The sequence below is a fragment of the Polypterus senegalus genome, chromosome 4 (assembly GCF_016835505.1).
Source record: "Polypterus senegalus isolate Bchr_013 chromosome 4, ASM1683550v1, whole genome shotgun sequence".
In the NCBI taxonomy this organism is placed as follows: Eukaryota; Metazoa; Chordata; class Cladistia; order Polypteriformes; family Polypteridae; genus Polypterus; species Polypterus senegalus.
In genome coordinates, this window is record NC_053157.1 from 217,186,249 (window position 1) to 217,202,693 (window position 16,445).

The 16,445-nt window shown below is 40.0% G+C and overlaps 1 protein-coding gene across 4 annotated transcripts; it reads left to right on the top strand.

Annotated features, from left to right (window-relative positions):
- The first annotated feature begins 4,583 nt into the window (after nucleotides 1–4,583).
- On the top strand, nucleotides 4,584–10,820 carry LOC120527968. 4 transcript variants are annotated; one of them, XR_005633446.1, is made up of 3 exons: nucleotides 4,584–4,661; nucleotides 6,674–6,860; nucleotides 7,696–8,024. XR_005633446.1 is itself a non-coding variant. In XM_039751967.1 (3 exons), exon 3 carries the CDS (start codon nucleotides 9,082–9,084, stop codon nucleotides 10,711–10,713), a length of 1,632 nt encoding a protein of 543 aa, XP_039607901.1. In that variant the 5' UTR covers nucleotides 4,584–4,661; nucleotides 6,674–6,860; nucleotides 9,003–9,081; the 3' UTR covers nucleotides 10,714–10,820. The 4 variants fall into 4 exon arrangements, 2 of the variants coding, with proteins under 2 accessions (XP_039607901.1, XP_039607902.1); XR_005633445.1 differs by lacking the exon at nucleotides 7,696–8,024 and adding an exon at nucleotides 7,000–7,070; XM_039751967.1 differs by lacking the exon at nucleotides 7,696–8,024 and adding an exon at nucleotides 9,003–10,820.
- The last annotated feature ends 5,625 nt before the right edge of the window (nucleotides 10,821–16,445 follow it).

Here is a 16,445-nt window from a genome sequence, read left to right on the forward strand (position 1 = left end):
TAAACACTCAAACCTCTCTAATTCAGAAGGCAACAGCATGGCCTCACACACAGGTGCCAAGAGGGAAGCTGACAAAATCAGCAGAGCACGGCAGAAAAAGAAACCGAGATAGAAGTGAGCCTGAGACTCATGAGTAGACCGAGTCGCCAGTGAGAAAAACATTCTTTGGGTTTTATCTCTTTTTGTAGATCAGTACAGATTGACTGCATATCTTTTATTAGACATTATTCTTACCATTTTACACACTTAGAAGTCAGCTTTAAAAAATGAAAAGGAATTGAGATTCATTGTTTGAGATCAAAGCATCCAGACCATTAAATTCATCAGAGCTTGGCTTTACTTTCTTTACCTGCTTTGATGGCCTATGTTTCATAAGTAACCTCAAAGGGAATTATTTGTATTAATATATCCTGTGAAATTTCTGCAGATAAATAACATCTGATGTTCAACTCAATTAGTTTCAGATTTGGTGGCTAGGCAGACCACAGCACAATGTACTTCTAAATGTAATTCTAAGCACAAGAGCAAATTCTCTCATTTGATCCTTAGAAGCATTTTCAACCCTACCTCGTCTAATGGAGTCATTATCTTGCTTGGATTCTTTGCTTATCAGATGACCAAATGATTGCCATGATTGACTGCATTTTGTCAGCCCCACTGTTCATATTTTCCTGGCCATTCAGAGGTTCGTTCACTTGAATCAGATGACCTAAAGTGTACCAGGCAAGCCCTCCATAAATTCTAGAAACTTTGGTGTTGGCCTTCAGGGATCACAAATGCAAATGGCACCACCACTTCATAGCCTAAAGCTTCTAGCTCTGCATGGATCAATGAGAACCATTTAACATTTAGCTAGACAAGATAAGTCCACCTGTGTGCAATAGTTTCACATTTTTCACTTACAGTATGTTATGGACCCACTTGCTTATCTGATCTTAGACATAGTCACATTAGTTATGAATTTTGGAAATGCCACTCCATATTTTACCTCACTGTTACAATGCACCCTTATATCACCAGAGTTCACCCTCTGTATCTTCTTCACACCAACCCTATGTTTCCAGTCATAAGACCTTGGTTTTTTTAGATATTTTTTTATCTGATAATGTTAGACATTTGATGTCTCCATTGAAGATTCCACACAAAAGTTGTGCATTTACACATTTTCAAAGCCTTTGCTGATGTTAAATTTAGGGTCATGTTGAGACAGACATCATGCACTAGGCAGGATCAAATCTTGTATGATATGCAGGTCCATCACAGGCTATGTTGACCAGTGGAATTTTAGGCATAAAAACTTTTGTGGGCCATACCAGAATTTTTCTTTGTGTGTGTAGACCTTTATCTTCCCTGTTTTTGCTAATGACAAGCATATCATGCAAGTTCATGTGCTGTTTCAGTCACAAAAAATCAAAGATAACAATGGGTGCCAGTGCCCGGTCTGTTTCATTTGGCATCAGATCATTTTTGTACCCTCTGGCATCTTCATCATCTGACAAAATACAACAATGTAGATTGAAATGTTCAATAAACCACACCACACGCTGCATTCAAATGGTATGAATTGCCTAAATTGTAACAGCAACACTGCAAGGTTAGAAATGAAAGACTGAATGAAAAAGATGAAAAAGGACAAGCCACAAAAACAAAGAAAGAAAATGCAGACTACACTGCCTGATTGAAACCTAACACTAAGTGGCTATGTAGTACCGGTGCTGACCAGGTGTTTGCTGGACAGCTTCAATTTAAAAAATGATTTTCTGCACACCAGTTCTTTCCTCACTGGGGTTCAGATTTATAAAATCGTGCATAAACACAAAAAAGGGCATTGAAATGGGCATAGCACAACTATCCACACAAAAGTCAGGATTTATAAATGAAAACCTGATGGGAGAACTTGCATATATTTATAGCAATTCTGACCCATGCATACACAACATTGTGGAGAAACTGAAAATGACGACATCCCTCAAGTAGGGAAATGCAGCCAAACCAGCTAAATCACAATTCGCTGTATAATAATTCAAATCACCGAGCCATTATTATAAAGTGCATTGAAATGACAAACATACATCTCAAAAGTGATCAATGTGATTTATAAGCTGTATTTTAGTCCCCTTTTAAGGAGGCCAGTTATGCATATTTGCACTTACAAACCTTTTAATTGTTTGCTTCAGTTTAGGCTACCAATTGTCACTTTTCTGGGACAGGTCAGGAATATCTCACCCAAGCTTCAGTCCATCGTGCCTGCTATGCTGGAAGCCATTACCCAACCTGTGAGGTGCTACATTCAGTTTTCATACAGTATGGGTTAAAATACATAAACAGGCAATTAGTAGCACTGTACTGCTCTTATATTGCACAAAGGGCACCTAGCAAGAATGGAGCTACTTTTGTTAACTGTAAGCAGTCACACTCCATTAACACATATGCCAAGATTAAATTGACAAAAGTCTTGGCTTCATGGCCTGGGTCAACTTCTGATTCATTTATTTTGAGGCAAAGTAGCTTTGGCAGACATGATGGTGCTTTACATGATGGCTGGCTTTTTCACAAGTTGACTAACTGAACCCTGGCCTGTATTATTCATCCATCCATCCATTATCCAACCCGCTATATCCTAACGACAGGGTCACCGTGGTCTGCTGGAGCCAATCCCAGCCAACACAGGGTGCAAGGCAGGAAACAAACCCTGGGCAGAGCACACACACACACACACCCACACACCAAGCACACACTAGGGACAATTTAGGATGCACCTCACCTGCATGTCTTTGGACCCTGAGAGGAAACCGAAGCACCCGGAGGAAACCCACACAAACACAAGGAGAACATGCAAACTCCACACAGGGAGGACCCAGCAAGCGAACCCGAGTCTCCTTACTGAGAGGCAGCAGCGCGACCACTACGCCACCGTGTCACCCTTGTATTATTCATTGTAAGAGCAATCGTGTCAGTTCATGGGCCTGGTGATGGCAGAAACATGCTCAGATGCTGACACCATATACCTTTCTCAGACCCCTAGATCACAGAGGAAAGGGGCTACAATGCTGTGCATCCTCTTGTTCTCTCAGTTATGGAACACAGCAAGATTCTGAGGTGTCAGGTTGAAGGCTGCTCAACCAGTCAATAAACGTCTGTGGAATCGTGATTGCATATGAATGAGACTGATTAGTGTAATCCATATGTGGGTGTTTTATGGTGTCAGTCGGTGGGTTTGCATACGCACATTTACAACATGATTGTGATGTATAAAGTTAAATGACACAGAAATGTGGTTTTTTGCTGTATAGATTTTCCTTTTTTTTTTTTTAGTTTTTTTGGCATGCGCATATTTTTTTGCTCAATTCAAACCTTTATAAATGAGACCCCATGATTCTGTGCTTCTTTAAAATAGGGGCGTCATATTCCTGGCGTGTTTCCCACAAAGTGCTTTAAAATCCAGTGACTTTAACAACCTGGACACAATTCTATTCTTTTGATATGCCGCCGAAAAGCCATACGTTTGCCTGCAATACTGATACTCATAAAACCGAGTTTCATAACTTTTGGACTTCTTTTATACATTATCTGAATAGTTTACATTACCTTATAAATTACTAAAGCATGCACACCCAATATTTCTATTTTTTTGTCATCCATTTATATAACAGCCAACTGTAACTAATATGGTATCACCAAAGTTTATATTCACACCCATGAAGCTCACAGAAATGTCATCAACAACAACAACAACATTTATTTATATAGCACATTTTCATACAAACAGTAGCTCAAAGTGCTTTACATAATAAAGAATAGAAAAATAAAAGACACAATAAGAAAACAAAATAAGTCAACATTAATTAACATCAAATAAGAGTAAGGTTCAATGGCCAGGGGGGACAGAAAAAACAAAAAAACTCCAGACGGCTGGAGAAAAAATAAAATCTGTAGGGATTCCAGACCATGAGACCACCCAGTACCCTCTGGGCATTCTACCTAACATAAATGAAACAGTCCTCTTTGTATTTAGGGTTCTCACAGAAGGACTTGATGATGATGGTCACGTAGACTTCTGCCTTTTAATTCATCCATCATTGTTGGAGCATCATGAAGCTTTGAGTAGGTGGAGGTGGCGCAGGCCACCACCACAAAGAAACCGGAAAAAGAAACAGAAGAGAGAGTAGGGGTCAGTACGGATTTTAGAGCCACCATGAATAGTTTTTATGAAGAATTGAACATACAGAGTATCAGGATTAAGTTGGAATTCTAAGGAGACAATCATTTGAGGATCTGAGGTTACGATTTGGAATATAAGGTGTCAGACATTCCGATATATACGATGGGGCGAGATTAAGGCTTTATAAACCATAAGCAGAATTTTAAAGTCAATCCTGAATGAAACAGATAACAATCATTTTAACAAATAACAAGTAATCAGTTATACTTTAGCCAACAACTTTGTTACAGAGGCTGGTGATGCAGAAACAGACTGATTCCTGTTTTCATATCACTGATGTCTTTTCACGCTCCACCTCTCTTCTTATTTGCACAAAGGCGTTGATTTGAATTTTTCACTAAGACATATAAGACCAAGTAGTAAATACCCTGTGAATCAGAAACTGCTGGAACAACCATGGATCAACTGGTCTCATCACTCCTTCTCTTCTCCTTTCCACGTGAGTAATAAACTTCTTATATTTTCTCTAGTTATTGGATATATTACCTCAATCATTCCAAGTGTATGTTTAAGATGTTGTCTCTTTCATTCATTTTCTACCGCTTACCCGAAGCCTTGTTGTGGAGGCAACATTCCTAGCAGTGAGGCCAATATGTCCCTTTCCCCAGCCACACTTGCCACCTCATACTGTGGGATCCCAGGGCATCCAAGGCTATCTGGCAGATATAATCCTCCAGGACAGCCCTGGGTCTTGCCTGGGGTCCCCTACAAGTTGGTCATGCCTGTAAAACCTCTACATGGAGGTATCTGGGAGGCATCTGTATCAAATACTTGAACCACCTCAACTGGCTCCTCTTCTGAGAACCAGCAACTCTACTCCAAGCCTCTCCCAGATGTTTGTGCTTTTCACCCTATTTCTAAGAGGACCTGGCCACCTTGCACTCTGCATACTGGTCTTGCCATCTCATTCTTTTGGTCATTGCCCAAAGCTCAGATGTTGTCTTTTCCTTAAAAATATATTTTAGAATGAACAGTATCATGGTCAGTGGTTGAACCTCAAAGCTCCGAGAGATTATGTCCAAATCCTTGGCCTGGTCACTGCCTGGTTGGGGTTTGCATTTTCCTGTTGTGTCCATTTAGTGTTTGATGGAGTACTACAGTTATTCCTTTGCATCCCAAAGCTGGGCAAGTCAGCTTGATTGGAAAAGTTTGAATTGACCATGTGTGAGTGCACCCCATGATACACTGGTGTCACATCCAAAGTTGGGATAGGCTTCAGCATATTGCAACTCTGAAACTGGTTAAAGCCAATTTGGAAAATCAATGAATTTTATTTTCTTTAAAATGCATGGGACTAAACACAAAACTTTTATTTGGCATATATTTTTGTGTTGATTTTCAGTTTGCACTGGGCTAATCAGCTTAACTCAGTCTCCCTCACATCTTTCACCCAAACTTGGAGAAACCGTTACTATCGACTGCAGAGCAAAAAGCTCTCTTTACAGCTCCATTTATAAAGTGGATGTGCTGCATTGGCACCGACTCAGACCAGGGTATCCTCCACAGAAGGTGATCCATGACGCTGTATACAGACTCCCTGAGACCCCTATTCACTTCAATGCTACTGCATCATCAGGGACTCACTTCAAATTGATTATCATTGGATTTAAAGCAGAAGACAAAGGCGTTTACTACTGCCAACAGAATCTCGACTTACCTCTCCACAGTGATAGAAAGTCTTACAAAAACTTCAGCGTTAAGAACAGCTGCATTACGAGGCGCTGCTGCCAGGCTCAGTGAGAGCTATTCAGGAGTGTACAAGTGTGACAATTTTACAATTTATCATTAGATGCATATTAACTCAGTGCAATACAGGCACTTTGCAATAAAAACATAACTGTTATTTAGAACATTAAGCATTCATATTTCACTTAAAAATTCAGAATAAAAATTCCAGAAAAAAAACATTTATTGTGTATTACTGAAATATTGGCTAAGTGCACTTGATTATTTTATGCTGTGTTTGTCCCTCTTGCCCTCAGTGTCATTAGCTCAATATTCAGGAGCCAAGCACTCATTGTTTTTGATCAAAACTTGCTACTCTTTTGTCTAATTCCTTACTATCTAGTTTTTCTGTTTGCTTGCACACTATTTTCCTTATAAATAGCAAGAAATTGATATACTTCAAGTGCTTAAATCTAGACCGCTAACTTTTTAGCATAGTGCTGCTCTCTTGTTTCTGTGGACACCCCAGACCTGCTAATCAGCCCAGTGCAGACTGAAAATCAACACAAAAAATATATGCCAAATAGAGCAGCAATCAAACAGCCCTTCAAAGGCCTTGTTTTAATAAAGTTAACAATACTCACTGTGGCATCTAAAATGTCTGACGTCTCCTTCAGATAAATGTTTGCAATGATTTTGCTTAATGTAAAAAGCATTGTGTGAATAGAATATCTGGATTTTTCTCCTTCACCCTTCTGACAAATCCTTTTGTCCTCCCTTTTATAGATGCTGCCCCATCAGTACAGACACCAACACAGATTTGCCAGGTTAAGCCTTCTTGTTCCAAATACTATGATGTTGCTCAAAACCCTTCTTCTTCTGTCTACAAAATAAATAGTTTTCCCTGATGTCATCCCCATCCACCAATCACACATTAGCCAGCAACTGTGCATGTCCACCTATACACTCACCGGTGAGTTTATTATTTACACTTTGCTAGTACTGGTTTGGACCTCCTTTTTCCTTCAGATGTGCAGACATTCTTTAAGGCATAGATTCAACAAAATGCTGGAAATATGGCTGATGGACTTTGGTCTGTTTTGACATTATAGCATCATGAAGTTGCTGGAGATTTGTCAGCTGCACGTCCATAATGTGAATCTCCCGTTCCACCTCATCTCAAAGGTGCTCTATTGGATAGAGATCTGGTGATTGTGGAGGCCATTTGAGTACAGTGAACTCACTGTCATGTTCAAGAAAACCAATTTGAAATGATCTGAGCTTTGTGGCATGGCACGTTATCCTGCTGGAAGCAGCCAGATGAAGATGGGTACAGTGCAGTCAAAAAGGGATGGACATGGTCAGAAACAATACTCAGGTAGGATCTGGCATTTAATCGATGCTCAATTGGTACTAAGGGACCCAGAGTGTATCAAGAAAATATCCCCTACACTATTACACTAACACCACCGACCTGAACCATTGGTACAAGGCAGGATGGATCTGTGCTTTCATGTTGTTGACGCCGAATTCTGACATGACCATTGAAACATCACACAAATCGAGACTCATCAGAACCAAACAGCATTTATCCGATCATCTATTGTCCAATTTTGGTGAGCCCATCCAAATTGTAGCCTCAGTTGCCTGTTCTTAACTGACAAGAGTGGCACCCATTATGGTCTCCTGATTAAATATTTGCAATATTAGCAGTTGAACAGGTGTACCTAAAAAGTTGCTAGTGAGAGTATCTGTTGATTCATTAAGCTGTAGTACAAATTTTTCTCCTATTAATATTTTTCCTGCAGACAACATTCTCAGTATCTGCATCTGGCTATACTGTTGCCTGAATGAAGGACTCTTGTAACCTCCTTCACGGCCTTTAGGACTTACTGCCCTGCCCTGAAGACATTTTGTTTAAATAAAGGTATCTGACTTATCTTGACTATAGGACAGCAATATATGGGCAATCTACCACCCACTGAGCGCAGCCACTAACTACCAAATGTGTTGTGTACAACAAGCTTGGACTGTACGAAGAAACGCATTATATTTGTGGCACATGTTCTTCTAAGCCTGCACTCTGTGTGTTGCATGTTTCAATTTGTTGCATTCAAATGTAGACTTTCAGTCATGCTACCAGTGAAAATGAACTGTTTCTTTACTGTAAAGTGACGTAATAAATCATATAAAGTATAACCCTAACCCTTACGTGAGTTACTGTTGACAATAAAACTTGCTTTTTCACAAACTTGCTTTGTGAGTTTTAATAGAGTTTATTACTTATCATATATGCATAAACCTATAGTGCAATGTCCTAGAAATAAATGGTCCAGCAGTCAATGTTAAATAACCAGAACACATGCAAAAGTTAGGTAATTTTATGTAAAATTTATGTTAGGTAGAATGCCCAGAGGGGACTGGGCGGTCTCATGGTCTGAAATCCCTACAGATTTTATTTTTTCTCCAGCCGCCTGAGTTTTTTTGTTTTTTCTGTCCCCCCTGGCCATTGAACCTTACTCTTATTCGATGTTAATTAATGTTGATTTATTTTGTTTTCTTATTGTGTCTTTTATTTTTCTATTCTTTATTATGTAAAGCACTTTGAGCTACTGTTTGTATGAAAATGTGCTATATAAATAAATGTTGTTGTTGTTGAAAAGTGGAATAAAAATGATTTTCATGATGACAAACATTTTTTAAAAATATATATTTTTTTATTGTCCATCTACCATACAAAATGTTTATCATATTCCAATAAATTTAGGAAATAAAATATGACAGCAGTGTAATCAGATTAAAATAGCATCTAGAATGCCTGCCACATTCTTCTCCGGACTACACTGATGACTTCAGCAATGGTCTTCAACAGACTTGATGTGGCTTCAGTTTTGTAATTTCCATATTTAAACTAAAACATACACACTGAAAAACAGCAGCTTGCTGAATGAAGGAAGTAGAAATTGTCTGGGATGAAAACCTGCAGACACAAGACTAAACTAAGGAATAGCATACAAGGCATTCCAGATTTATAGAGAGTTGCATTCATCTGAATACGTCTTAGTGTTCCGTCACTTCACTGTGATCTTTTTCTTTTTTTACTTCTCCTTTCTAGATGCTGACGGAATAAATAGAAGAACAGAAGCTCTTTTTTACTTTTGTTGCTTGAAGTGTAGCAAAAGGAATCAAGAAGGATGAACTGCTGCCAGTGCTCCTCTGCTCTTCTGTTTTCCATCTTGCTGCAGCTCCTGTTTTTCGATTTTCAGGCAGCAGCTAATTTCCCCTGTGAAGAGTGCGAACGGCACCAACCATCTGAGAAGACAAGCCATTGGAATGCAGATGATGTGGACTTTTTACACCTACCAGCTGACATGTCAAACATGTATCTTCTGCAGTTTCAGCAGGCAACAGCTTCCAGTGGTTACCTGGAAAAGAGCAGGCCGATAAAAGAGAGTATGCAATTCCTGACCAGAAGACAGAACATCAGCAGGAGTCCATCTAAACAGAGCAGAACTTCAGCTCTCCATGTATATTTTCTGAAGTCACAGAGTGAGTGCAAACTCCTAACAAGTGAGGGTAATGCCAGCTTTCTAGTGAAGAGAGATTACAGCGACAGCGAGAACCAACTGTGGCATTGGGAGAACAATTCAGCCATGAGGAATATTGAATCTGGAATCACTTTGGTTGTGGATAAGATAAAATGCAAGAAGGTAAAATTTATATCTCATTCACTTCATGGGCAGCTTTTCTCAGAGTCATGCAGGTCTGGTACTGAACATACTGTAATAAACTCTGCTGACTGCGATGTGAATTTCAAATTTGTGATGACTGCTGATGGACAGCTCATCACCTCAGTTCTGGTGACTCAGTCATGGCAGTTAATACCAAAAGGGAATGAGGAGACCATCTGGGCTGTCTTATGCCCATTTTTTATAAGGATAGAAACATCTCCCTGTGTTCTGCTAACAGGTAGGGAAGAAAATCATTTTGTGGAAGCCCTGCCATTCAGTGAAACCTTAATGGAGACACAACTGTGGTACTGGAGTGATGGGCATTTAATGAACTTCTACTCAGGCCTGGCATTAGAAGTGCTGCACCAGGGACAAAATAACTCTTCACTGCGTGTGATATCCAGCCGTCCTAAAAGTGTTCAGGAAGAGGGTATACTGACTCAGCTTTGGACTCAAGATGGATCTTTGATTACTTCGGTAATGTACCCAAATAAATCTCTTGACCTCCTCAGTACAGATCAAGATGACTTTATAGTGCACATCTCCAATTCACCCCATAATTTGTGGTCCTTGATAGATGCCCAGAATGAGAGTAATGTCGTGAGCATGAAAACTTGCATGCCAAAGCTCTTCCTCTTAGTGAAAAGACTTCCCTGTATGACAGGTCAAAAGGTTCCACACGGTGTTCAAAACATAACACATGCTAAAAGTCTTTGGTATTGGAGAGGTAGTGAGCTCTTTAATGTGGCGACAAACCTGGGTCTGCAATTTCAACAAGTAGGAAATACCTCTGGTATTAAAATAACCCTAGACCTGCACGATGACCTCAGTCTAATTAGACCAATGTGGCATTCAGGGTGCCTACTGCATGTCAAAGAGAACATGGACAGACAGAAGTTTTCTCTGAACTGTACTGTTGATTTCAAAAATTACCTGCGACAGACCGGGTGTGACTTAGGCATGAAGCCAGATGTGAATGTGCACCTGGAGGAAAGTTGTCCCAAAAACACACAGTTTATCGAGAGGCAGATGTGGTACCATAATGCCTACATGCTGTTCAATGCCTACTATGAACTTGGTTTGGCACAGGAATAAAAAAAGAATTGAAACAGCTAAGATGACATCAGGAAATAAATTTTGTTTTTATAAATTAGTTGCTTAATATTGTTTAAACTGACAGTAATTAAGCTCTGTTGTGAATAAAGAATAACAAACATACATATATACTGTATATACATATATATAAATACTGTATATATATATACAGTATATATATATATACATATATTATATATATATAGATAGATATAGATATAGTGATCTTTCTTCTTCTTACATTCCTCCAGATGAGCTTATTCCTCTGCCCTGACTCTGACTCATTTAAAGTAGGAATGGTCTATCTCTGCAGCTCCCTTTGGAGGCTCCCATGGAACCCAACAGAGTACTCTAATGGGACTGCACTGTGGGTATCCATTCAGGCACCATAGCCCAAAGAGACCACCACCCATTGTATCAGGGGAGCAAATAGTGCGAGTGGTTTCCTCTGTCCTTCCATTAAACTGGCATCCTGGCTGGTTAATGATTCTTGAACCAAATCGGCCTGAACGCTGGCCTATGCTTGGTGTTCATGACTATATATATATACTGTATATATATATATATATATATATATATATATATATATATATATATATATATATATATATATAATTCTATAATTATATACAGTATATAGAATTTATTTATTAATGCATGTATTTATCTTAAAATAGATAAAATGCACCTTCAATATCTATCAACTGTCATCATCACATTATAAGTGGAAAATGATTAGCCATACAGGAATCAAAGGCAATATATAGCAAATGAGGAGGACATTTTCAATTAATTCAAGTTGTGCTGTTTGCCCATTCATTACTTGAAGTACACAGAGTATCCCAGCATTCATTACTGCCAGAGTTAGGTTTACAGTGCATAGAACAGGTAATTTTATGCACTTGATAAGACCACTGAATCCACCAAGCTGGTTTTAACACCTGAGAGGTAGTACAGAGTTGGACTATCATAATCCTGGAAATAGCTGCAGTTTTTTTTTTATTCCAACTAATTTCTTAATTTCATGTTTATCTTATTGACAACAGATCTTCTAGTTTAATCAGAAAATCAGATTTTGTCTTTTGCATGAGAAATTAATATTAATGTGACTTTGACATCTCTTTGAAATCTAAGCTACAATATGTAAGTTACTAAACATAAGTTACTACTGTCATGACTTTAAATGCATGAGTCTTTTACTTCTTTTTAATATACCTGCTTGTTAACACATTTAAATTAATAAAATTGTTAATTTTTATTAATCAGACGGCAAATAAACATGAGTGGCATCTAGCAATTAATTAATTAAATTGTCATTTATACTGTACATGCATGTAATTTTCTCAAATGTGATTTTCCCAGGAATGTCAGGTATGCTCCTGAGATGACCGTCACATTGTTACTGGGAGGGTGTGTGATATAGAAATGTGGTCTTGGTGGCCATGTTGTGACAATACAGTATAAAGGTTGGAATGGAAGAACAATCAAATTGCCCTTCTGATCGTTCTGAATTCTTCTGATATTTATCTACCAAAATATTTAAATATATTTTCTTGCCAGTGTGGACCACCAGGGGGCGTACAGCTCCCCAAACACCTGACACAACAGACACAGAGGCACAAATCCTGCACAACGCTTGTTTATTTTCGTGGGGCATCGCCTTTCCCACGCTAACCACAACAAAGCACAGTAAAGCACTAAGCACACTTTTCTCTTCTTCTTTCTCTTCCTCTCTCTTTCTCTGCATCCACTCCTCCTAGCAAGCTTTGTTCACCTCCTTCCTACTCAGGCTCCCCGAATTGTGGCGTCTGGCTCTACTCCGGCTCACACCCAACTGAGATTGGCTCGTCCCTCCGCCCCCGTGGAGAGCAGCCATCCACCACACGTGAGCACACTGGGTCACTTGCTGCACTGTTTGGAGACCCTGTCTTCCTTTTCTGAGTCTTCCTCTTACTCTGGGGTGTGACAGCAGTCTGGATCTTCCTATGGAAAAAAGAGAAACCCTGTGTTGTCTGCGCCACTTTGACTAGTGTGAGACTGCCACTGGCACTTGGGGCGGGGCTCTTGTTGTCCAGCACATACAAGCTGCTGCCTCACATGGACCTAAACTGTTTATGCCCCCACTGCGTGATTGGTCATCACAGCTACGTCTGACGTAGGGGTTGTGGCAACTTGGCAGCTGGTATTATTTCCTACCAGGACCCATTTGCTGTGTACCCCTCTTTCCTGTATGGTACGGGTGTCACTCACCTGTACCACCACATTTAACCAGCTGGAGAGTCCCATACCATGGCACCTCAGCCACTCATGTGCTACCTTCAGGGGCACCTCGGCCATCCTCTCCAGCCTCTTGATCATCTGCCTCAGCAGACCCAGTACCTGTAAGAGAGACTGTACGGGCTGAAACACATCCTCCAGCTCACATACAACTAACATCAGGTTATTTATTTTGACCGGCGGTGAACACAGGTTCACTCATCCTTGTCCACCAGCTGTGCACCCTCTTTGGGTTTGGGGAAGAGGTTCACAGGCCCCGCCTTCGCCTAACTACAGCACATACCCTTCAACCTCTCACCTGCTCCGGGGAATGCAGTTCGGCCACTCACTGCCCCCTCCTCCATCGTATTGGCCCCGTTGGGGAAGTGAAACTCCAGTGATCATCGTTCCTCACTGTCCTTCAGCGAGTAACGGGTGCCAGTCCTACACAGTTGACTTCTCCGAATATGCCTCGCTGTCACCCCATGGATCAGCATGCTCTGGCCACAGATACAGGTCTGGGCAGTCTCCATCTAAGAGGTAGGCACACAGAGCAGACGTAAAGCATTCTCAGGGCAAATTGACCCAGGGTGTCCAGCACCTACCTCTTGGATCCCGTCTCTCAGAGCATGCTTCTTTCGGGTAGCCACTTCTCCTGGCCAACCAATCTGCTCTCCACCGATAATGGAGTGTGTCGGGTCAACCTCTGGGTTGCGCCAGGCCTTTTTCTTACACATCCGGGCAGAAGGGGTGCTTCAGTGAACCTCTTTTTTTTTTTTTTTTTAATAGCAGCTTCAGCAGTGCTTCTGACTGCTGTCTTGTGTCGCGCCTGGCCACAAGAAATTTTTTGTAAATGTGTCTCCTGCTAGCAGACAGCCAGGAGGTCCCATCTGGGATGCCACTTGTGGACCACCAGGGGGCGTACAGCTTCCCAAACACCTTACACAACAGACACAGAGGCACAAGTCCTGGACAACACTTGTTTATTTACATGGATGCAGCGCCTTTCCCTTGCTCCCCACAACACAGCACAGAAAAGCACCAAGCACAATTTTCTTTTCTTGTTTCTCTTCTTCTGCCTCCACTCGTCCTGGCAAGCTACGCCCACCTCCTCCCGACTTTGGCTCCCCAAGTAGTGGTGGCTGGCTCCTTTTATAAGACACCCTGAAGCACTGCAGGTGTTCACTTTCACCACACCTGGAACAGGTCTCAGCAAACATCCAAGCTCCAAACCCGTGGCTCTGCTGCAAGCCAGAGGGGCTGTCCTCTAGCATTCTGGAGGAGATAATGTCCTGAATAAACTTTCTCCCCCAATCCCGGCTGGGTAAGGATCCCGGCCTCCGCCACACCACCCATACCTGTGCTTTTTACATATTATTTTCTTTCTGTTTTTAAGAACTTGTGCTTCTGTGTGCTATTTTTGTTTAAGGTTTGTTGCCTTTTCCACTTTCAATATTCCAAAAAGCATAGAAACTGAAAGTAATGCCTTTATTTAAAAAAGGCTTTAGGAATTCTCCATTAGTTTCCAAGGTTTTTTATGACAGAACAATGCAGGGATCTGCCTAGTCTCTTTACTTTTGATTAAACTTTGGTTGATGGATTGAGAGTTGAGATTCCTGCTGTGCTTGGAAATAGCATATAAAAACACTATGCATGTGGAACATTTGAGGAGAGTAAAGCTAAACACCCCACTATATGTGGTGCTCATAAGCAAATACAAAAAACAGACAATACTTCAAAAGCCTGTTTTGAATGGCAACAAAAAGTTTCCAAAATCACATTCAGAATCAACTGTATTTTCATTGAACACAGTACAAGCACTATGGCAATGAAATACAGTTTAGCATCTAACCAGAAGTGAAATGTGCATACTCTGCATATCTAGCAAATAGTTAATATCTACTTCCTCTTTTTAAAGAAGATAGCTGCTATTTCAATAATCATTACATAATAACAGATGCCTCTTTTAACTTTTCCTCTTTTTATGCAATGTAGCATTATATTTTAAGAAGTAAAAATATGTTATATTTTAATTGTTTAATTTCTTTCCATCTTCTTAAATAGAAATACTGAACCAACTTAAAGAATCATGTTTAGTCCAATAAAGAACAATGTTAAAAATTAATTTGAGCATGCTTAGTGTACATGAATAGGTTCAAACAATAAATCGAAAGAAAAAATGGTAAACAATAAATGTTGAAAAAGGGCCTATAGTAGTAGAATAATGTGCCATGTTAGCCATTATGGATACAATGAGAAGTCAAGCAAACTGAGACCTTTTATTGGCGGAAATGAACAGATTACAATATGCAAGCTGTCGAAGCAGCCCAGGCCTGAAGAAGGGGCCTCAACTGCCTCGAAAGGTATCAACAACAAACATTTTTTAGAAAGACAGGGCAAAGTCTAGACTTCCTAATACAAAACATTTAGAACCCAATTTCCCAATTCTTGAATATTAAATTAACAAGCTACACATACAATAAAATTAGTGAACAAGCAAGGTGCTAGGAGAACAATGCTCAAACAACGAGTTCTGGGGAGATTCATTGTAGTGCTCAGCGCACAGCTATTTGAAATTTTGCCTTTTGAAACTTTCTAGAATTCATTTTTTTACATTTTAAGTCTGCGGCTGATTGAATCTGCAGATATGCAAATGTAGTTTAAAAGTATTCAGTATTCAATTTCATAAGGTAACTGTATTCTTGAATACACCTTTAGAAATGTACTGTGAGTTAAAACCTGAATACTCACTTTTGTATTCTGGATACGTAACACTTCTACTTGTATTCCAGTACAGCCGAACCCTGTTCACATATGCATGCTCATGGAGTCGTGATATTTATGTGTGTGCCAATTTGTGTAATTGCAGCTTGCTTTAAATATTATTTGTTGTGGAGTGGCTGGGAAATGTATAACTCTATGCGTAGCTGTGTCTTCCTCTACTGTATGTTCCCAAAATTGATCAGCTACTGAGTTGGCAAGATAGGATTCAGCACGAGTCAAACATGTAACAAAAGAAACTTCTTAGTTCATTTTAAGTTTAGGTTTAGTGAAATTTAAAAAGAACAACAACAACAACATTTATTTATATAGCACATTTTCATACAAACAGTAGCTCAAAGTGCTTTACATATTAAAGAATAGAAAAATGAAAGACACAATTATAAAACAAAATAAATCAACATTAACATCGAATAAGAGTAAGGTTCAATGGCCAGGGGGGACAGAAAAAACAAAAAAACTCCAGACGGCTGGAGAAAAATAAAATCTGTAGGGATTCCAGACCATGAGACCGCCCAGTCCCCTCTGGGCATTCTACCTAACATAAATGAAACAGTCCTCTTTGGATTTAGGGTTCTCACGGAAGGGCTTGATGATGATGATGGTCACGTAGACTTCTGCCTTTTAATCCATCCATCATTGTTGGAGCATCATGAAGCTTTGAGTAGGTGGAGGTGGCGCAGGCCACCACCACA

What these genes read in the sequence shown, in the direction of transcription:
- LOC120527968 (XM_039751967.1), top strand. Translation starts at nt 9,082, where the DNA reads ATGAACTGCTGCCAGTGCTCCTCTGCTCTTCTGTTTTCCATCTTGCTG.